This window comes from Sinohyriopsis cumingii, chromosome 8 (genome assembly GCF_028554795.1).
Source record: "Sinohyriopsis cumingii isolate HCF-2022 chromosome 8, ASM2855479v2, whole genome shotgun sequence".
Classification (NCBI taxonomy): domain Eukaryota; kingdom Metazoa; phylum Mollusca; class Bivalvia; order Unionida; family Unionidae; genus Sinohyriopsis; species Sinohyriopsis cumingii.
In genome coordinates, this window is record NC_142968.1 from 49,911,771 (window position 1) to 49,932,511 (window position 20,741).

The 20,741-nt window shown below is 34.6% G+C and overlaps 1 protein-coding gene and 1 long non-coding RNA gene across 2 annotated transcripts in view; one reads left to right on the forward strand and one right to left on the reverse strand.

The window, feature by feature from the left end:
* Positions 1-1,853, forward strand: part of LOC149793476 (uncharacterized) — an 88,237-nt gene extending 86,384 nt beyond the window's left edge. Inside the window, exon 7 of the long non-coding RNA XR_016422817.1 lies at positions 1,723-1,853. This is a non-coding gene — a long non-coding RNA (uncharacterized LOC149793476). The remainder of the gene's footprint in view (positions 1-1,722) is intronic.
* On the reverse strand, positions 543-7,049 carry LOC149793479 (cell adhesion molecule CEACAM5-like). The gene is made up of 5 exons (XM_089969002.1): positions 6,915-7,049; positions 6,414-6,731; positions 3,954-4,223; positions 1,655-1,912; positions 543-613 (listed from the first exon to the last, which is right to left on the reverse strand). Exons 1-5 carry the CDS (start codon positions 6,982-6,984, stop codon positions 543-545), a joined length of 987 nt encoding a protein of 328 aa, XP_089825128.1. The 5' UTR covers positions 6,985-7,049.
* Positions 7,050-20,741: the final 13,692 nt, after the last annotated feature.

Sequence of the window (20,741 nt, forward strand, 5' to 3'; positions counted from 1 at the left end):
ATTAAGGTAAAATACCTGACTTTACTAGAAAACGTTCCTAGGTATCTATGGAGATATTTTACCTCCTGGAAAGGATGCAGTTGCAGGCAAATCTGAATCAAAATGAAGAGACAAATAAAATTTGTTTTTCCTGTCAAGCAGTTTTGAAAGCACTTATGATATTTTATGTTTTACGTTGCATTTTGCAGATATTGAGTTAGAATGTTTATAATAGTTTCAAATATCACTTGTTTCTAAGAATTCTGCTTTGCAAATGTGATGCAATATCTTGAGAAATAAACTGGTCCAGAAAAAGTCCACTTTTCTTTAGCTATTTGTTAGCTTTCTTGTGTGCTGGCCAACAATGAACTGGATTCATCAATTGCACAACTTTTATATACCAAGGAATGATAGTTTATTAACTATAAATCCCAAACTTTTTTCAAAAGAATAATACAGGGAAAGGTAAGAGCAAATATTCGGGTCTCATCGAACCTTTAGCCAATAGGTTTTTTCGTTTCACTTGACACTTGTCTGCATATATACGTACGAGCCAAAGTAAGTTAAGCATTTGAGGAATCCAAGTTTAATTGTGCTTTTGACACAATTGTTTTCGCATGTATTCTCAGTTTTCCTAAAATAAAAAGTGTTGTTACTAAATTTAATGTCTTCCTCAGGTGGTGTGTGCTAACAAGAAATTGGCAAGAAGCTCGTGGGTCCTATACGTTAAAATGATTAACAATACTACTATTTCATGAAGATATCATGATGTCATATTAAATAAAGACAAATATGCATAACAAATTACATTTGTCTAATTGAAGTGGATTATACTAAATGTGTTAAGGTGTACTGATGATAATGCACTTAATAATTAACGTGTGTAAGAAATGCATCTATTCAAAACATGAATGCTGCTATTTTCTTCATGATTTCATTAGATTTAGAAATCCTCTACTGATATGAAGACTCTTTACTTCCATGTGCTTGACAAAGTGTATTACATGAGTTTAAATTATGTTACACGCAATTCATATTTGTCGGCAAGTCGGAATGTTTGTTAAGAAATATATACGGAAGATACAGTTATTTCAATTTATGGACATATTTACCTCCATTGTCCCCATGACTGTATGATACTGTGGAATCATTTGAAGTGAAATGAAGTGGCAAATGAAAATATTATTTCAAGATGACAATCGATTTACAAATTTGTCCGGGAATAAAGTCGTATAAGCGTTATCAAAACAGAGTTCATGTAAAAATGCAAGCAAGAGGTTGAAAACACCGTTTTTTTTATTACTGTGAGGTTATATCACATTCATTTGACAAAAAGTCGACAATGAATTGTATACGATGCTTTACATTTCCAGTTTAACATATTTTGAGTTGTCATTTTATTGTACGTATTTTATATACATTGTATGTTTGACACGAGTTAACCATCAAATAGGATGTATCGTTTTGAAACGTCGTCTTCATTTTATGACCAAGATCCAGGTTGAGAAAAACAAAGCAAACATAATAGAACTTTAACGTGTATCTTCAATATATATATATATATATATATATATATATATATATATATATATATATATATATATATATATATATATATATATATATATATATATATATATATATATATATATATATATTAAGCTAATGTTGTTACCTTGTACATACAAGAAAATGGGGTCTGATTTTACAGTCACACCCGTTTTGTTATTTTTTGCAATGCAGATGTAAACTCCAACCATACTTGAATTGAAGCTGTTGATTACGAGTGTCTCATTCTCACTACTCATCCAACCATTCCAGAGAAAGGTACAGACTGGGTTGCATTTGGCCGAGCACATAACCTTAAATCTTTCATTTACCCTCAGGTAAATATTACTGATATTGATGCTCAAAGTCATATTATCAGGTCCATCTAAATGAAACAAGAGACAATACAATTAGAATGACAATAATATAGCGTATCGGAAGGATAAGAGAGCATGTTAAATGGGAAATGCTTGCGCAGACTTGCATATTTTTACAAGTTATAAATGACCTAGCCCCAACGGTGAGGGTTTAGGAGAAAGAAATGGATCGATGGAAAACTAAAAAAGGTCAACTGAAGAAAGTTAAGTTAGATGAGCGCAGAGAGAGAGAGAGAGAGAGAGAGAGAGAGAGAGAGAGAGAGAGAGAGACAAGGGGGGTAAACATGAGTCCTAATTGAAGAGAACATATTTAGTGTTTTTTCAAATATCTCCGCCTTCAGCAATTTTCTCCGCCCTTTTCTCTATCTATCTATCGAACTACATATATATCTACCTTTCTCTCTCTCTATTTGTGTGTGTGTGTGTATGTATATATATATATTATATGTATATATGAAAACATAGCCATATAATTCTCTATGATAGCCAATTAAGGTGGGATCGTTCTTGCGAAACTAAACAATAAAATGTAGTTAAATGTGTGCATTATCACGTCTGTTGTTATAAATTTGCTAACTACTAGAGCTGATAAATTTCATAATCAACAAATAATCACGAAAATCTAACATATGTATTAACAGCGACGCAAATACTCCTAGCACATGCCTGAGGTTTTAATATTACCCATAATCTCTGAAAATCACTCGTCCTCGAGTGACAACAAGCATCATACTTGTGGTAAAAAATGACTAATGATTACTCTGTTAGAACCAGTCACCAATCCGAACTGTGATTGCCAAAAATGATTACCGATTTCACTGAGAAACAAGGGATTGGGTCCCAGAAACAATGAATGAAATACTAAAGAAGGTTCACCGAAATATGTAATTGATTTTAGTGCTATCAATACTTAAAATTCCAGTTTATTGGAAGCAGATTACACGTAGGTTCAAACCAATCTTGATATTCTGAAGCACGCTCATAAAAGGAGAGAAGAAGATAGCCACATGAGAGTAACACATCCTATTGACAAGTTGGCAGTAGTAAATCGAATCAGAATGAGACATGACACTGTCTCCCTGACGCTATAACGTCTATAACTCGCTTATCTCTTGTACAACCAACATGCGTCCAATAAAGGGTCAAACACACTGACAGCTTGTGTCTTCTTCCTATTGTTGACAAGCGTCCTAATTCATAACTCACTAAGAAGCCACAAGTCGCCACGACATGACAGCAAAGAAACCTTGCGCATTAGACTGATGATCACATGTTTAGCCATATGCTGTTATGACAGATAGAAAAGTTTTACAGGAGACCTCATATGCTATGCACTTCAACAAGAGTCATGGTTTGACTCCTGAAGGTGTTCCCAAAAGCCTGGCAAGCATGCGGATGCCTAAACCGAACCATTAGTTCATTTTGATTATCCCATAGCACACACGAACCAGTTCAACTACGACAATGCAATCTTCTTTGTATCAATGCTGTTAATTTATTTCCTCTTGCGATAAGCAATCTTCCAGAAAGTCCTCAAAATCATACGATTATTACAAGCTGATGCATCCATATGCAGTATGGAAACTGGACTATCCATGATACTATGGTGGTAACCAACAATGTTCAAAGTACACTTTAGGAAAAGTTTTATAACAAACTTTCAAGACGAAAGATTGTGAGCTGTTTAGCATTGGCGATGTATTTCTGAGTGAACATCGAGTTAGGTAGATATGCTTTGTGTTGCAATCTACGTACTTGAAAGTCCTACTTGGTAATCAGCCTAAATATGATCTTGGTTTTTGTTTACCTGTCAGAGACTTTTTTGTTGCAAAACGTTTCCTAAAGTGTACTTTATATATATATATATATATATATATATATATATATATATATATATATATATATATATATATATATATATATATATATGTATATATAAACACATCTGTACCCGATTTATCTGGTTGAGTAAAGCGATGTTACTATATATAATATATAAAAGTAAAGAGTGCGTAAGAAATTATAAGTGGAAAGCGGAAATCTACTTACAAAATGGGTCTATTATATAACTGTCACTTTCTATACAACAATTGATATCCGTGCATACTCTGCATGAAAAGATGCTAAATCTGTCTACCAGTGTTATTCTTTTAAAAGTCAGTTTAGATGATTCTGTGTAGATACGTTCTGTAGAATTTAAATCTGTCCCGTTGATTTTCCAGGTATAGATCTTGTCCTCTTTTTCACTGTCAACATCGCATGTTATATTTAATGATTCGTGAAGGATGGGTATTCGGCCTTGAATAATTTGCGGCTTGCCTGGAAGTTAATATCAAATTAATGCAATGCAATTTTCATCAAAAACGTGAATTCTTTGACAAGGACATTCGACATTTCTGCTTTGGTTAATGTAAAAATATTATTGAACGTGCTGCCATTGATGTATAGCGCCTTTAAATTATGAAACTAAAGTAGTATTATTCCATGTGTGGAATTTAATTAAAAGGGTTCAGTGAAAATGAAAGCGGGTTTACTACTGGATAATTATCGAACATGAATGATGAAATTAAGATGTAATTTGCTATCTGATCAGAGCATGTCCGAAGGATGACGAATTTGTAGCAGCGTAGGTATGGAAATAATTATCAGATTGAACTGAAATGGTTGTATTATATTTAAGTTCTCTTTAATCACAAACAAGGAATATTCATGATAACACCGATTATTAGATATTCATGTATGACAATACATACAAAATCCTCAATTTTCATTGTTTATGAAAATTGTACAGTTCGTCTGTTAGTTATTAGAAATTAAAGTTTCAAATATAAAATCAGATATACACACATAACATTCAACAGAAATAACGCGTTGGTGAAACAGGATCTAAACTCTAAATATACAATGTCCACTCGACAAATTAAAAAATTCTGAGTACGAAAAGTATGTTATCATAGATGAAGTTAATGAATACCTTTAGTATAATTGAAAGATCCATCTCAGACGTTTTGCTCCAACAGTAAATAATAAAGCGTAAAAGAAATAGTTTCATGAACGTCTGCTACATCTAAAGTTAAAAGAGCAAGGCAAATCCGATTACATCGACAAAAATCTTTAACAGGAATAATTATTGACACATTTGCCATCATGTTATAAAGATCGAAGTCTTGAAATATGTAAATCATCTTGATTGGAAAAATGAGTATTGAAACTCGCCCGAATAGTATCATATAAACATATTATATATACTAACCTTTCTAACTTTCCAATTATAGGAGACACAAAATATAATATCTCCATCTTCGCTTGACCTGATATTTGATAAACATAATGTCTGTAAGCGAAGGGAATACACGAGAGTTATAGATAGGTATCTAAACCATCTGAAAAGATCTTGTATAGCGCATAAAATGAAATTGTACATTAGTGTCTAGTTGAAATTGTTGAAGAGTGTATGGTTGTGTGTGAGTGATATTTCCGTCTAACTCTGTATACGTTTTGTTCTGAGTCGAGGGCAAAAAAGTGTTTGATATGGCATATATATACGTCGAGACAGCCACAAACCATATCAAATGAGCATTTTTTCATCGACTCAGAATAGAACAAGAATGCTTATTTTTCCTTTATACCCCTCTTTAATGATTGTTACATATCTTTAGCTACACGGCGTAAAAGACATTCAAACGAATATTGACTCGCGTTCGTCAGAGAAAGCATCTAAATAGTTCCAAAATACATATGCAATTTGGAATTGCGGTCTAAATGGCTATTAACAAAGACAGGAACATCAATAAAAAAATTGGTTATACTACATAGGTTTTCTTTAAAAAAATGTTTCAATATTTATTATGTGAAGAATTATTTTTCTGAGATAGGTGTACTGGTTTAATTATCTTCTGAGATAGTTTCCATTGTTATTATTGTTATTAATGATGTTATTGATATTATTATTATTATTATTATTATTATTATTAATGTTATTATTATTATCAGTTTGATGGCCTCAACGACTATCAGCAAGTTTCATTCTTAAAAATAATATATGAATGAGACAATGGCAATGAATTCGTCAGCAAAAACTACACTTAATGTATACTATTATTATTATTATTATTAATATTATTATTATATGATTGCGTTAATACATGTTAATGCTTTGTCTACAACAAAATTTAGATAGCACAAGGTTTGGAAAGACATTCGATTTATATTGGTTAACCCACGTGGTTTGCCACTGAAAAATTAACTATTGTAACCTCTATGGGGAAGGAAGGCGTAGAACTAAACTTCTAAACCCTTTCTGGGTATGTCCCTGTTTACCTATTGTTAAATGGCATATTGGTAATCTAGACAAGTTCACAGGATTTATGTTGCCGATGGTAGCTTTATATCCAAGTCAAAACAGGTATAATTTATTAATCTTAAGTCTTGCTAGGTATCTGCGAATAAAATAAACACAGAGTTTCTTGTTAACAAGGTAAAATTTTGTTTACACTTGTAATTATTTACCTATAACACTTAGCTCTGTGGTAATATTTGCTTCATATTTTGGCCCAAACTTTATTTGACCCGTGTAGTTTCCGACATTTGCTTGAGATACGTTGAACAAAACCACAGAAAACCGCCATTCTTTGCTACTGGTATTCCGTACACTGCAGTTGATTGACGTGTCTGTCACATGTTTGCATTTGTTACCTTCCTTTTCCGCAATTTGTATCCCTTTTGCGTTAAAAACTCGTATCGAATGGGCTAAAACCTCTGCATAGTCTGATCCTATTCTCCATTCCAAAGTTGCATTGCATCCAGGGATGGCACTCACTTCATTTTCTAAAGAAAAGATAGTATAAAATATACAACGACAAACACATCGGACAAGAGGAAAGTCTGAAGATATTCAAATAAAACTTTTATATATGAGACAAACTGGCTTTGTTTTGAGAAGATGCCTTGGTAACATAATTCAAAATTGAAATGTTATATACATTTGTCAAAGTTGTTCTTAATACCTACCTCTACAACTAGCTTTCCCCGTAATGAATGTTATGCTTGACCACAGAATCACAACACACATGCGGCTCATTTTGCAAACAATATAGTAGATCAATTTATGAATAACGGAAAAGGTGATGATAATATGTTGCTGTATATGCCTTGTTATTGTGAAATGACTGATGCATGTATGATTTGTTGGCTATGATGTGAGAAAGAAAAAAAAACCTCTTCCGCCCTTTGTTATAAATTGGCTGCTAAACATGATTGTTTCATCTTTTCCAGCGCTATCATCATGTAACATCTTACACATATTGAATATACTTATAAATACAATATAATGTTTTCATCAACCAGGACCAGGTCTGTCAAGATAATATTTCTAAAGAGCCATAGATTTGACGCTGTGAGAAGCGAAAATAGACTAAAGTCTAGAAGACCAGTAGAGACGACTTCTCTTAAACTAATGTGCATGCCAACAAATATCGAGTGACACTAGTAACCGATTTCAGCTGACAGTGATGTTTCAAGAGAAGAGCTAACTCATTCAGGAAACAGTCTGCATTCACCTTGTCACCAACCTTGCATTTGGCACCGAGTAAAAAAGTGAGTCATTGCAGAAGCACAATTTACTTATAATACAGAAAAGTTATATTTATTGTTGGCTGCCTAAGACGAATATATGGTAGCCAAAGACCCAAACTGAATCACCTATTTCTGAATGAAAGATTCTTTATACGGAATTCAAATATTATTTCAATCATCATGTTTGCAGGATCTTCATACTTAGCAAACCATAAGTACAATAAAATAGGAAAACACATAGTGGGAACATCAGACTCACTATTGGAGAGTGGCATCGCTAATATAGAATAAATAGCAGAGATGATTTTGTATTGCGTCAATCGGGTACACGTGACTCATGCATTCTTAAGGACGAATGTCGACCAGAATGCATACTCTGACAGAGTCCACTGATAGAGGAGAACAATCGTGTCGAATGTGTAAATTTCAACCAGGTTAGATGAAGAATTTCCAAGTGAACTTATTGAAGAAGCTTATGATATGATATACCATGCAAGAAAACATTGGGCGTGTCATGGAATTCGGTTTATGTAACAACTTTTGACTACATGCTTTATGGAGTTTGCACGTTTCATGATCATCGTTCATTTGATATGCTTTCTGAACAATAACATCATTACCCTTTATAAGTATTGTTCAATTTCATATGTCCGTTTCTTTGGACGGGTTTATCTACCTAAAAGCTTTCTACAATTCGTAATTTTTACGTGGTTAGAACTGTACAATTAATTGCCACCATATGTCCTGTCAAGTACTAGTTCTCTTTACGCGCTCATACATACATACATACATACATACATACATACATACATACATGCATCCATCCATGGATGCATGCATGCATACATATATACATACATACATGCTTACATACATGCATGACAAACAAGTGTAAAAAATTGGAACCTTTTGCTAATATGTTTTCCACTACATTTCACATATTTTGGGGTCCTCCATATTCAGTGCTAACTCACTACACAAGAAATGTTACAACAGCATGTTATCCTCTGTCTCATCGATGTGATATTCGTCCGTTGTATGATTCAGTCATCTATTAAAGCAATAAGAACAAAACTATCTGGATTTACCTGGACATGTGAAGTGATATGTGCTAAGAAATAGGTCTCTCATCCGGATAACAGAGAATAATAGCATTAACTCTAAAACTGAGTTGAATCTCTTAATCCAGACCGAAATAGTTGTGTGAAAGTATATTTTTCTCCAGCAGGCAACTCTATATTGCGTATACCAAATACAATGTGCGCCTACTATAGTCATTATTTTGGTTCATTAAGATAAACTTTACAGTTCAATATTGTCGATCTATACTGTTCAATTTACGTCTGACTCAGCTGGTTCAGATTATATTTTAGCCGTGTAAACGGCTGTAACATGAAACTGAGAAACGAAGTCTAACAAGAAATTACTCTTTTACTTTTATAATTAAAACTGACCCTAAAATACTTATAGACCAAATCGAACAAAGAGGACACCCCCTCATACCCATTTGATAAAGGGAACTACCTGTGTATAGTATTTGTTCAAACATGTCACATTTTGAAAGATGTATCTACATCCACGTCAGCTACAACGTTTACACTATATTGCACCATTATCTACCTGTTGTTTTTAACGGTTGCATCTGTTAAGCTAGAAGCAATGGATTAGACTGCAGCAAATATGATAAACCAATTGTGATGTATTTATCTGCATACCTTGTAAATTCTTTATCCAGAAATTATCAGCGGACGAATTACCAACAATGCAGCAATACGTAGTGTTTAAGTTTTGCAAGAAAATTATCAACATGAAGACTATGTCAAAGAAGGCCAATCCATAGTTGCTTTTGCTTACACACCCTACAATTTGTATCTTTCCTATAAATAATCCTGGTCTTTACTGCCATGCCGATGATGACACGTAAGAGTATGCACAACAATCTTTCAATATTACGAAACCTATCCTTGAAGCTAATTTGATCGCAAAAAGGAGAATGTGCCCTTCCTAAATTGTTCAGGCTATGGTCCTTAAGTGGAAGGCTAAGCACTAAAAGCCCGGACATTTTTATTATCAATTTAATATATCTATATATCTATCTATCTATCTATCTATCTATCTATCTATCTATCTATATATATATATATATATATATATATATATATATATATATATATATATATATATATATATATATATATATATATATATATATATATATATATATATATATATTATATATATATATATATATATATATATATATATATATATATATATATATATATATATATATATATATATTTATATATATGTAATAATAATAATAATAATAAAATATATCGCGCTATAAAACAATATTTATATTGTTTGTGTGTATCTTTATGTGTTTTTTTTAATTTTCTCTTACAGAGATAGTATATATATTTCCCAATTATATTAATCAAAATCCTAAAGAATGTGATTGCGTCGAAACGTTTCAAAACCTCATAACTATTTGCGATCTCTTTCCAAACCGACAACCAGTTAGTCCATATACTGTTTAACCCTTATGTGAATTGCTAACGCATGCGTGCAGAATTTCCAACATTAAATTTACGTTTTTACAAATCGCTCACTGCCACGAAGAGTAATATCAGAGCAAGATATAGTAGCGAGCTTAAATTGAGTGTATACATGAAATCCTTCACTGCATTATGAAGCGCTCAATGACGACCATATTTGAATTTTCACATGATATAAATTAATCTCACATTAATTAACACAACCGGTTCATCATATTTGCTGAAGTCTAATCCATTGTGTCTAGTTCAACTACCTTGGAAGAACACAAACTGTACTTCAGTGGCAGAGAAGACAAATATGAGCAGGGAGTTGGGCTCCTTGTACACAAGGACAGTGTGAGTACTGTCATGGGATGTCCTCCAGTATCCAGCTGGCTCATCCCCATCCGCCTCAGGGCAACTCCATACAACATCATCATAATACAGGCATACGCCCCAACATCAGACTATGATGATGCGGATGTGGAAGACTTCTATAATCAGCTACAAGAAAGTGTGGATAAAACACCGAAAAAAGACATTCTGGTTGTGCAAGGTGATTGGAATGCCAAGATAGGCGAGGATGCTTGCATGAACTGGAAAGGAATATGTGGACGCTGATGCAATGCACAGACAAATGAGAGAGGAACGAGGCTCCTGGAATTCGATAGTTACAACGACCTTATGCTGGCAAACACCTTCGGCCTGCACAAAGTATCCAGAAGATGGACATGGCACAGCCCAAGCGGAGACCATAACAGTCAGGTCGACTACATCATGGTGATGAGGCGTCTACAGTCAAGTATAAACATGGCCAAAACTAGAAGCTTTCCCGGAGCGGACATAGGCTACATCAAACGAAGGTCAAAAAAGAGAGCCACTCAAGAATACAATTTGATCTCGAGAAAGTGAAGGATCCCGAAGTAGCGAAAGCCTTCCAGGCAATGATTGGTGGGAAATTTGCACCGCCCGCTATCCTCGATGCTGACAATACCGACATGGACACGTTCATCACCACCTTCAATACAGCAACGACCGAAACAGCCAGCAATATCCTCGGTAGACATTGCTCAGACAAGAAACCCTGGGTCACAGCTGAGGTTCTGAACCTGAATGACCAGAGGAGGGAATTGAAGAAGAAAAAGAACGATACAAAAGGGGTAGAGCAGTACAAGGCAGTCAACCGGGAAGTAAAGAAAAGCTTGAAAAAAATCAAAAGAGAACTGGATAGAAGAAATATCCAATGACATTTATGGAAACTTGAAAAGGAACAACATCAGGAAAGGATACCAACTGATCCATGTTCTAACAAGCATACAACAACGCGGGTTACCTTCTTACAAGACGAAGCCAGAAACTGCCTCATAGAAGAAAAAGGTATTCTGAAAAGATGGACAGAGTACTGCGCATAACTTACAACCACGTAGCCGCAATAGATCCAGATGTACTGAACGTCGCTTCAGCAACTAACAAGGATAAACAGGCTATCAAAAGCGAATAAGTAGAAGCCGCAGTGAAATCACTGAAAAAGTGTAAGTCAGCAGGAGTGGACAACATCCCAGCAGAACTAATCCAAGCTGGGGGATAGCAATGATTAGCGCCCTCACAAACATCTGCAACAAGATCTGGCAAACAGGAGTATGGCCATCGTCATGGACCCAATCACTGATCATCACCCTCTCCGAGAAAGGCAACTTGCAACAGTGTCAAAACCACCGTACAATCAGTCTTATAAGCCATCCAAGCAAAGTCATCTTAAAGATACTGCTGAACAAACTAAAACCACAGGATGAAAAGATCATTGCCGAGGAGCAGGCGGGGTTCAGAGCAGAGCGCAGCAGAACAGAGCAGATCTTCAAACTCAGGATATTGTGTGAGAAGTACCTCCAACACCAATAAGATCTGCACCACGTCTGACAGGGTAGGACATGCAGCCTTGTGGGTGACCATGAGACAGTACAACATCAATGCCAACCTCATCACAGTAATAGAGCACCTCTATGATAAGGCCACCAGTGCAGTATACTTCAATGGCAGCATAGGGGACTGGTTCAGAACGACAACCGGTGTTAGACAAGGCTGTCTGCTCTCTTCCATAGTATTCAACATCGTTCTGGAGAGAATCATGGCAGACGCGCTTGATAAGCATACAGGGACAGTCAGCGTCGGAGGCAGAACAATCACCAATTTAAGTTTTGCTGATGACATTGATGGACTAGCAGGAAATGAGCAAGAATTACTAACTTAATAGAGAGCCTTGACAAAACCTCTGCAGCCTATGACATGGAAAATAATGCAGAGAAGACCACAATGATGACCAACAATATAAAGGGCATCATCACTAACATCAGTGTCCAAGGTACAAAGCTAGAAACAGTCCACAGCATCAAGTATTTTGAGGCAGCTGTAACAGATGAAGGATCGAAGCCTGCAATACTCTCCAGGATTGCACAGACAGCAGCAGCGCTGACAAAACTGAAGACAATTTGGAAGGACAAGAACATCGCACTCAGTTCATAAGTCAGACTGATGCACTCACTGGTTATCTCCATATTTTTCTATGCCTGCGAATCATGGACTATACCAACGGACTTGGAGAAAAGGATACAGTCTACAGAGATGAGATGTTTTCGAAAGATCCTCGGCGTCACATACAAAGACCATATCACCAATGAAGAAATACGGCAAAGGATAAGACAAGACATTGGGCCTCACAATGACCTCCTGATCATAGTGGAAAAAACGTAAACTGCAGTGGTATGGGCATGTCTCACGATCATCAAGACTTACCAAGACAATCCTACAAGGCACTGTACAAGGAAGAAGAAAGAGAGGCAGGCAGATAAAGAGGTGGCAAGATGGAAAATCTAGAGGAATGGAGGAAGCTGGTTGTTAGGTCTTGTCTGGTGCCCAAACGGTCTTCCAGGCTACGGGATTGATGATGATGATGATAATGATAAATTAATCTGAGTAGTTCCTTAGCGAGAGTAAATGGTGTAACTATCATGACTGTGGTGATCATGCTATGAAGCACATTCTCACAGTTATATGGTAGGTATCAACGTACATGAGGAATATTATGGTTATTTTATGAGGATTCGTACCTTCCTTGATACGGCAAGGGATCAAGGTTGTTAAAACCGCCCATGCATAAATTCAGCTGAAAAGAATTAGACTAATTGTCATCGAGATTGATCCTACCCGATATTGTAAAATGATAAGAATTTTTATATTCACCTACACATTGGTAGGGACGTATAAGGTTACCATTAATTTACCATCTGACCGTCACACCTTGAAAAAGGTTTGTCTGCAGGTATCGCAGATACTGTGGAGGGATATCATTCTTGCATGAAAACATTTATAGTTTTGAGAGAGAAAAAGAAAGTGAAACATTGATGTTTTCACTTGAAAGATGTTTTAACAGAAAGAAGGAAAATCTGAATAACCACAATTATTTTCATGGGATAAATGTCACTAAAATAACTGTTCGCCGCTTGCATTCTGGAAAAATGTTTAAACGACTGCGAACATATTGATATATAAGTGTTGCTTTCTTTTTATATTGTTGTTTGTTACCTACAGAACTAATTTTGCCAAAGGCGAATAAAAATAAAAACCATTTAAAATACTGAAGAGAGATACTGTAGTTTTTAATGCTAAACCCTTAGGACAGAAGAAGCATTAAATTCACATAAACGTTACCGTTGTTAAACGTTGACAATGCTTACGATCGCTTTATGTACATTAGTTTAGGCATTTCTGCAGTTTGTTTAGACCTTAGCTATTAAAATAGCTAGGAACACAAAGTGAAACCAACAATTTATGTGAAATCAACAAGCAACTTTTTTCTTTATAATACAAAGCGTAAATTTAAGACACACTTTTGGTGAATTAAATCGCAAATAATCATAAATGTCTTATCACATGTATCGAAAGGGAACGGTTCATTGCGCCTGCCAGTTCTAATCATTTTGTTTTAAACTGCATTTTCCTCACTTCTCTTCTCCCTGCTTTCGTATTTTCGTATTTATCTCTCTTTTCTTTCTCTCTTTTTCTCTTTTTTCACTTTTTAAATATTTGGTCTGTGTCATTTCTTTTTTTAAAGCTGAGCCTATCATACCAAACGACATTAGATTATATTGATGAAGTCCATATGGAGTTACAAATAAGAATTTTCATTTGTTCTTTCCGTGAGTGGAATTGGGCATACTTCTTTCAAATGGTTACACTTTATTGCATATGTTGCATTTCCAATTGGTCAATAATGTCATAAATTATTGGTAGATGAAACAAGACCGTCTCTATCAACATTCTCCTTTAACATCATTATGTGAGAAAGTTGTTTCTATTTACGCCTCCAAGGACAGTCAATGTTACATATGAAGTCAATTGCTTTTTCAAAAAACTGTATAAGGAAAATAATGCATAGCCTGAAGAGGAATTTGAATTATGGGTAGGAGAGCCAGAAATCTATCACCAGGCTGAAAACTATTTTCATTTGCAATTTTGTCATTTCTTAATTGTACTGTTGACTGACTGTGTAGAGTGAAGATTAGTCTTCGCTACTTCTAAAACTGTTGACAATTTATATTTGAAATCAGAGCCAGTCAGGAATTTTAATTTCTAAATATTCTGTTAAAAGCAGTGACTTTTTTTAATGACTTCACTGGTCTACAGACAGTATGTCTGAAACTATCTTGAAAAGACTTAAACCATTGTAAGTTGGAAATTAAATACAAGATATCAATCTTAAAGTGAATACTTTGTTGTCGACTATAAAACACAGATATAAGTTTATGAAATGTATAATGGATACAAATTAAATCCATGTACTAACCAATGCGTTCATGTGACAGTATGTAGTACTCTAGTTTTACTCCTGAAGCTCTACACTAGCTATATCATTATTTGTGGTTCTATACCTAAGCACTTACGAAGTAGTTTGTATGATTTGTTCTTGCATTAGTTCTCTAATATAGAATGCTGATACGTTATAACGAGAATACAATACGAATATTTAAACCACTTTACAAGCAAACAAGTGTCAGGTAGTTTATACTAGCTAATCACTGAATTAGGTCAGCTTGAACTCATATCCTTCTCGGATGATGCAAGATTTACCTGTTCGACTCAACCTTGGAATTTATTAATGAATCAATTTAAGCGTTTGATACACGGCTGCTCTTACAGTACACACCAATTCATAGGATATTAGCATTAAAATGTCATTAACTAAATGACCCTGACAAAATATGTTATTTTGAAAATAAAACACACAGACTAATTTAAGAGTCCTTTGCTACAGACATATGACAACTTACATCAACACCAATCAAGATTTAGATCAAACCGCCCAGGTCATCATGAAGTAACAACGATTAATCATACATGGTATAAGGATGTTTCTACAGATAACATCATATGACGAATCGTTCTAGATTGTTGGTATTCTTTTGGAGTATAAGGCTCGCTTGTTTCAGCGCAAGATAGGCTATATATAGCGCCCAGTAAACTGACGGAGGACGAGCCAGGGAAATATCCGGTAAAAACTACCAACTCACGTGATACTACTGGCAATTGTATCACTTACCAACTTTGGTCGATGCTAACACTATCCTACGTGTAGAGAGTTGAGATTGCAGTGATTGGTAAAGGAGGGCGCTTTAGTCCACTCTTTTATCAGGATCCCGTCAATTTATATTTAAATGCATTTGACTTTGTTGGCAATAATGTACATATTGGAAAGTTAGTTGATTCAAATTACAGTGCAAAACACAATTCATGGATTTATTCCCATGACATAACCCTGCAATGTAACTGCGACTAAACTTTACTCTGTTAAGTCCTGGTCAAATAAAACATGACGTGCCACATGCTCAATCATATAATTCCTTTTCTATCTCTTGTACTAAAAAAAACCCGGTAATTGCATACTTAAAGCACTGAAAAATACTTGAAACACTGAAACCGATACGATGCAACATTATTCGGGTTCAAAGAACAACATATATATAAAACACTGCTGCAATATAATTTTAACCATATCAGAAAATCTTATCAATACAGCACAATATATAAAACATGAATATTATATATAAATATCACAACTATCATGATAATGCTAGTAGGAACATTCAACATATTTTCCACGCCAACAAAATTTTCTATTGGCTCTAAATGATATATATATATATATATATATATATATATATATATATATATATATATATATATATATATATATATATATATATAATTCAGAATGCCATACTATCCGATGAATATACGTACATGACAAACTCATTAAATAGATATTGCTGAAAATATTTGGCATTCAAACTAACATTACTATAAAGACTGAAGACATCTAATAATGCATGTAAGGAAACTATTACAATTGACTTAAACACAATCAATTATAGACTGTTGGGGTACAACATGTGAGAAAAACATAAATGCATAGTTATTGCATAATCAAGTTTCAAAACTCGTGCATTCTGAAAAATGAGTTTTTATATATCATAGACGTTTAAGTTAACACCTCTTTGATGGAATGAGACACTGTTCAAAACAGGAGATGTTGCATATATCATTAAGTCATTAAGATCAACAACACACCTAGATCATCTGAATGAAATCAACTACCAATTGTACTATATCAGCAAGACAATCCTGCCGTATTCAAATCAGACTCTTTAAGCAACTATGTTTCACCAAATATCCAAACCGTTTCTACATCGTTCTTATGTGCATGCATCCATCCATCACAAACATGTGACACTGATGCACATTTATAAACATTGCAAGTTTTAAGTAAATATTTGTGTCACATTTCCATGTAATAAAAAGTCCATTCTTTCAAGATAGGCTATACATGGCGGCCAGTGTTAATGTTGGAGAAAGAACCCTGGAAAACCTCGGAAAGAACCACCGGCCCGCGAGAAGCTACCGGCAAGCTTTCTCACGTAACCACATTGGCCGGGCCCTAGACTCGAACCTACGCAGACAGAGGTGAGATGGCAGTGATCCGTAACGGTGAGCGCTTTAGATCACTCGGCCATTCAGGGCCCCGAACCTGGAAGTAATTTGCATTATTTATTATGGGAAAAAGCAGATAGATCATGTGATATACACCTATCTACGTGCATGCCTGACAATAATTATTTACGAACATGGTTACATGGTACTTATGACAGGATGGAGATGAAGACTCTATAGTAGAAGTTGTCTATTAAACCAATGTAAACTGTCTGAGAATTAAAATGTCGAACACAGGTACAAGGGATACATTGTTCTTTCCCTTCATCTTATTAACCTAGATATGGTGAAATTTCAAAACAAACACTATAACTTTACAGCATGCACATTGTAGCCTAAAGTAATATCTCGTTCTACCTAATAGTGTTTTAAAAGCAATATAAACATGCACCAGAACTGTTCAAAACAGATCATTTAAATTAACATTGTACAATTGATCTTCACAAGTGTATCTGCATGTCCCACACGTTCTAAATGTGCAACTTTCCGTTCGTGTGTATAACGTGTGCGCATCTGCATTTTACATTTAGTCGATCTGGCGCATATAATAAATATATTTACTTAAATCTGATCGTTACAAAAGTAGGTGTAGCATGACGTGTTTGGAACATTGCATTCAAAAGTAAAGAACTAAGCTAGGTGTGATTGGTGCATTATGCACGAGTTATACTTTCTTACGGCTAAGAAATGTTGGTTCTCTTGGCAACATGAGAGGATGTCTTAATTCATCTGTAGATGATGTTTTACATTTATTTAAATTAAGTTGTATAAAACTGTGATAAGTATCACTGGAATGCATCTCATGTGACTGGATAACTTTAACCTTGTCTATTTCTGGTAGATTTACCTCTCTTAAATGCAATGATTCTGTCCTGCTCCATTTGAAAATATAAGACTGATGTCTTGGACAGTTAAACTGGCATGGTAAAGTAAGATAGAATGTATATTTATGTCAACAAACAGTAACATTAACGTGTATGGGAAATCAATTGGTATTTTAATACCTATAGGAATAATAGCTTCACAGCAGTATATACACAGAGATTTGTACATGTAGGCGCCATTAATTAACTGTTGTAGTGTCATTTGTTAACAACAATAGAGACGTTGAAGTTTTGGAAACAAATTGACAGACTTTAAGGTAGCAAATGCATGCATCTTCAAAAAAGAACACATCTTTTCTATGGAGGGGTATTTGATGAAGATGGCTATAACAGACATAATTATGTGGCCAGAAGGCTCAGTATTAGTGGAGTCAGTACATAGAATATCATACATGCGACAAATAAATTATCTATCCACAATAAACCACGTTGGGATGATCCCGGTTACATAATAGGATAATATGATTTCATATATATGTCATAATAAACCATGTACAAAAAAACAACTTTTTACTTGCAGAACAGTTTGCCGTGAATCGTGAATGAGAGCATTGTAGGGCTCAAGAAAGGTGTTTGGTTGCCGTGTACCACTCAAGTGTCATAAACGATTTGATGGATTATGTAATGTTTTGGTAATCTCTTATACGTCTGATCTTCCTTTCCAGTTTTGTTGCCAGCATTATCTTTACATATTTCTTCATACAGCTTGCTCTTCTACCTTCAGATCACATGTAATAATCCAGAACAACTTGACAACTTGAGGATATTTTGGTATGTACTTCTGAGACGGTGTTCCACATAACTGCATTCATTTCCACATTGCCAATTCCATATGGTCTCACTCCTCATCTCTGACAAGTAAATCACCTCTACCTACAGGCGCACTGCTTTATAAATATAATACAAAATACGCTATTACACAAACTACTCAAAATACATGTATATGAAATGAATAAATATCCACTCAAAAATGCATCTAGTCCATTAAATTATATCAATGTCCTAATGGTTAATACAAACGAAATTTTTTTTTTTTTTACGTTAAACCCACACTCTACGTTTTACTTTCTACTCCGAGTCCTATACGTGAAAAGGAATCAGTTCTAACAGTGACATGTCTGTTAAACGTGGTCATTTTATCTGTCGAAGCTTTATCAAATTTACGATAATAATAAAATATGTATGTCACGAACACACTGAAAAGCATAATTGTACAAGGGAATAAAAATTATTTAACAGTTGTCACTTACCCTTAAGGCTGTAGTTTTATGGTTCCAAACCATTGTTGGTGCGGTTCCTCTCAGAATCATCATAGAGAGGACCCCCTATTGCCGAAAGTTTTTATAAAACGTTTTTATGTCCTTATGTTGGACCATTTACTATGTTTGTGCATGTGTAAAAATTAAACAGAATTTTTATAAAATTTTATGAAATTTTGATTAGGGTTTTTGCATCACCCTATACTAATGTTCCAGTTGACTTAATTTAGTTTAACCCAGGCTGGTTTATTAAGTCTTCTTTAATTAGATATCTTTGCCAGAGATCGGTAGTGTCCAGTGTTTGTTATATGCATATTGCTATATTGTTTTGTATGCTATTTTGTGTTGGTGTTTGGACGGCGTTGGAAATTCAAATACTTTTCGAGTTGTGTTATTTTAGCAGGGCTATCTAATGAGAAAAAATAATTTAGTAATCTGGTAGGACTTGGACTCCTCAGAATGGGAAATTTAGCTCTCTACCAGATTCCTATCTATTTATTCTTTTGTAGACGAAAAGGAAGAAAAACTAGAAAAAACTAACAAAGTTATAAAAAGAATTGTATGCTTGCATGCTCTCTATATTGTTTACTATCTCGTAGTTAGTAACGTTCATATTCCCCGGTACTTTTGTGTTTGTAATGTTCTTGTTTATTGACCGTCCCTTTGGGGAGATCAGGTGTGACCCTTACTACCTAGCGTTAGCCACGTAGCATCGGTGTCACACCATCATGAGCTCCTTACTCGGTTTGGTCAATACACTGACCCTTCTTATTGCGTTCGTATGTTGTTATGCTTGTTTAAAAATCTACGAGATAGTAATATTATTAGTTTAGCCATTTTAACTTGGTTAATATGGTTTGCTTTTCCAATATGAAAGTAATGGAAAGTTGAATTTAACTTTAGAATTAAATATTGACGTTCATTTATCCAAAAGTAAGGACATTGGATTTTACACAAAGATACCAATGTTAAGAGAAATTGGTTTTATTTGGATTTTATATATTCAAATTATTAGAACTTAAACATAATAATGAGGTGAGTGACGTTGGAAGCGTGAGAGAATAGAGCAGGTTCCAAACCGACACTCTGTGGCAAGATCGAAGAGATGATGTACCGCTTGCAGCAAAACCTTTCTATTTATACTATATACAAATAAAAAAAACCCCAAGACGTTCAAGACCCAAGGGTAAAGTACCCGTGCATGTCGAGAAACATGGACATCACACTACGAGCGACCTACAACGAGATGTACTAATTCAGAAACTATATGTCAAGGTAATAAAAACAAGCTACTCTAGTTAACGCTGTACGCGTCAACAAAGTCAAATATACATTGTCATCGTTTAATGCAAAACCTAATTATTTTCTTGTCTTATTTTGTGACAGTTTATACGATAGCTCTCCGTTTCTACTTGTTTTGAACTTTGGGATTTAAGTTGGTTCCTTCAGTAATATGATGGGATCTCCAATCATAGGAATATTCATATTTTAGGATTGAAACAATTTATAGGAGTGTTTTTGAACTCATAATAATCTCTT

Coding starts and splice junctions, on each gene's coding strand:
- LOC149793479 (XM_089969002.1), bottom strand. CDS start 6,984: ATGAGCCGCATGTGTGTTGTGATTCTGTGGTCAAGCATAACATTCATT. Junction 6,732..6,914: donor GGGGAAAGCTAGTTGTAGAG/GTAGGTATTAAG, acceptor TCTTTTCTTTAG/AAAATGAAGTGAGTGCCATC. Junction 4,224..6,413: donor CACAGAGCTAAGTGTTATAG/GTAAATAATTAC, acceptor ATTAACTTCCAG/GCAAGCCGCAAATTATTCAA.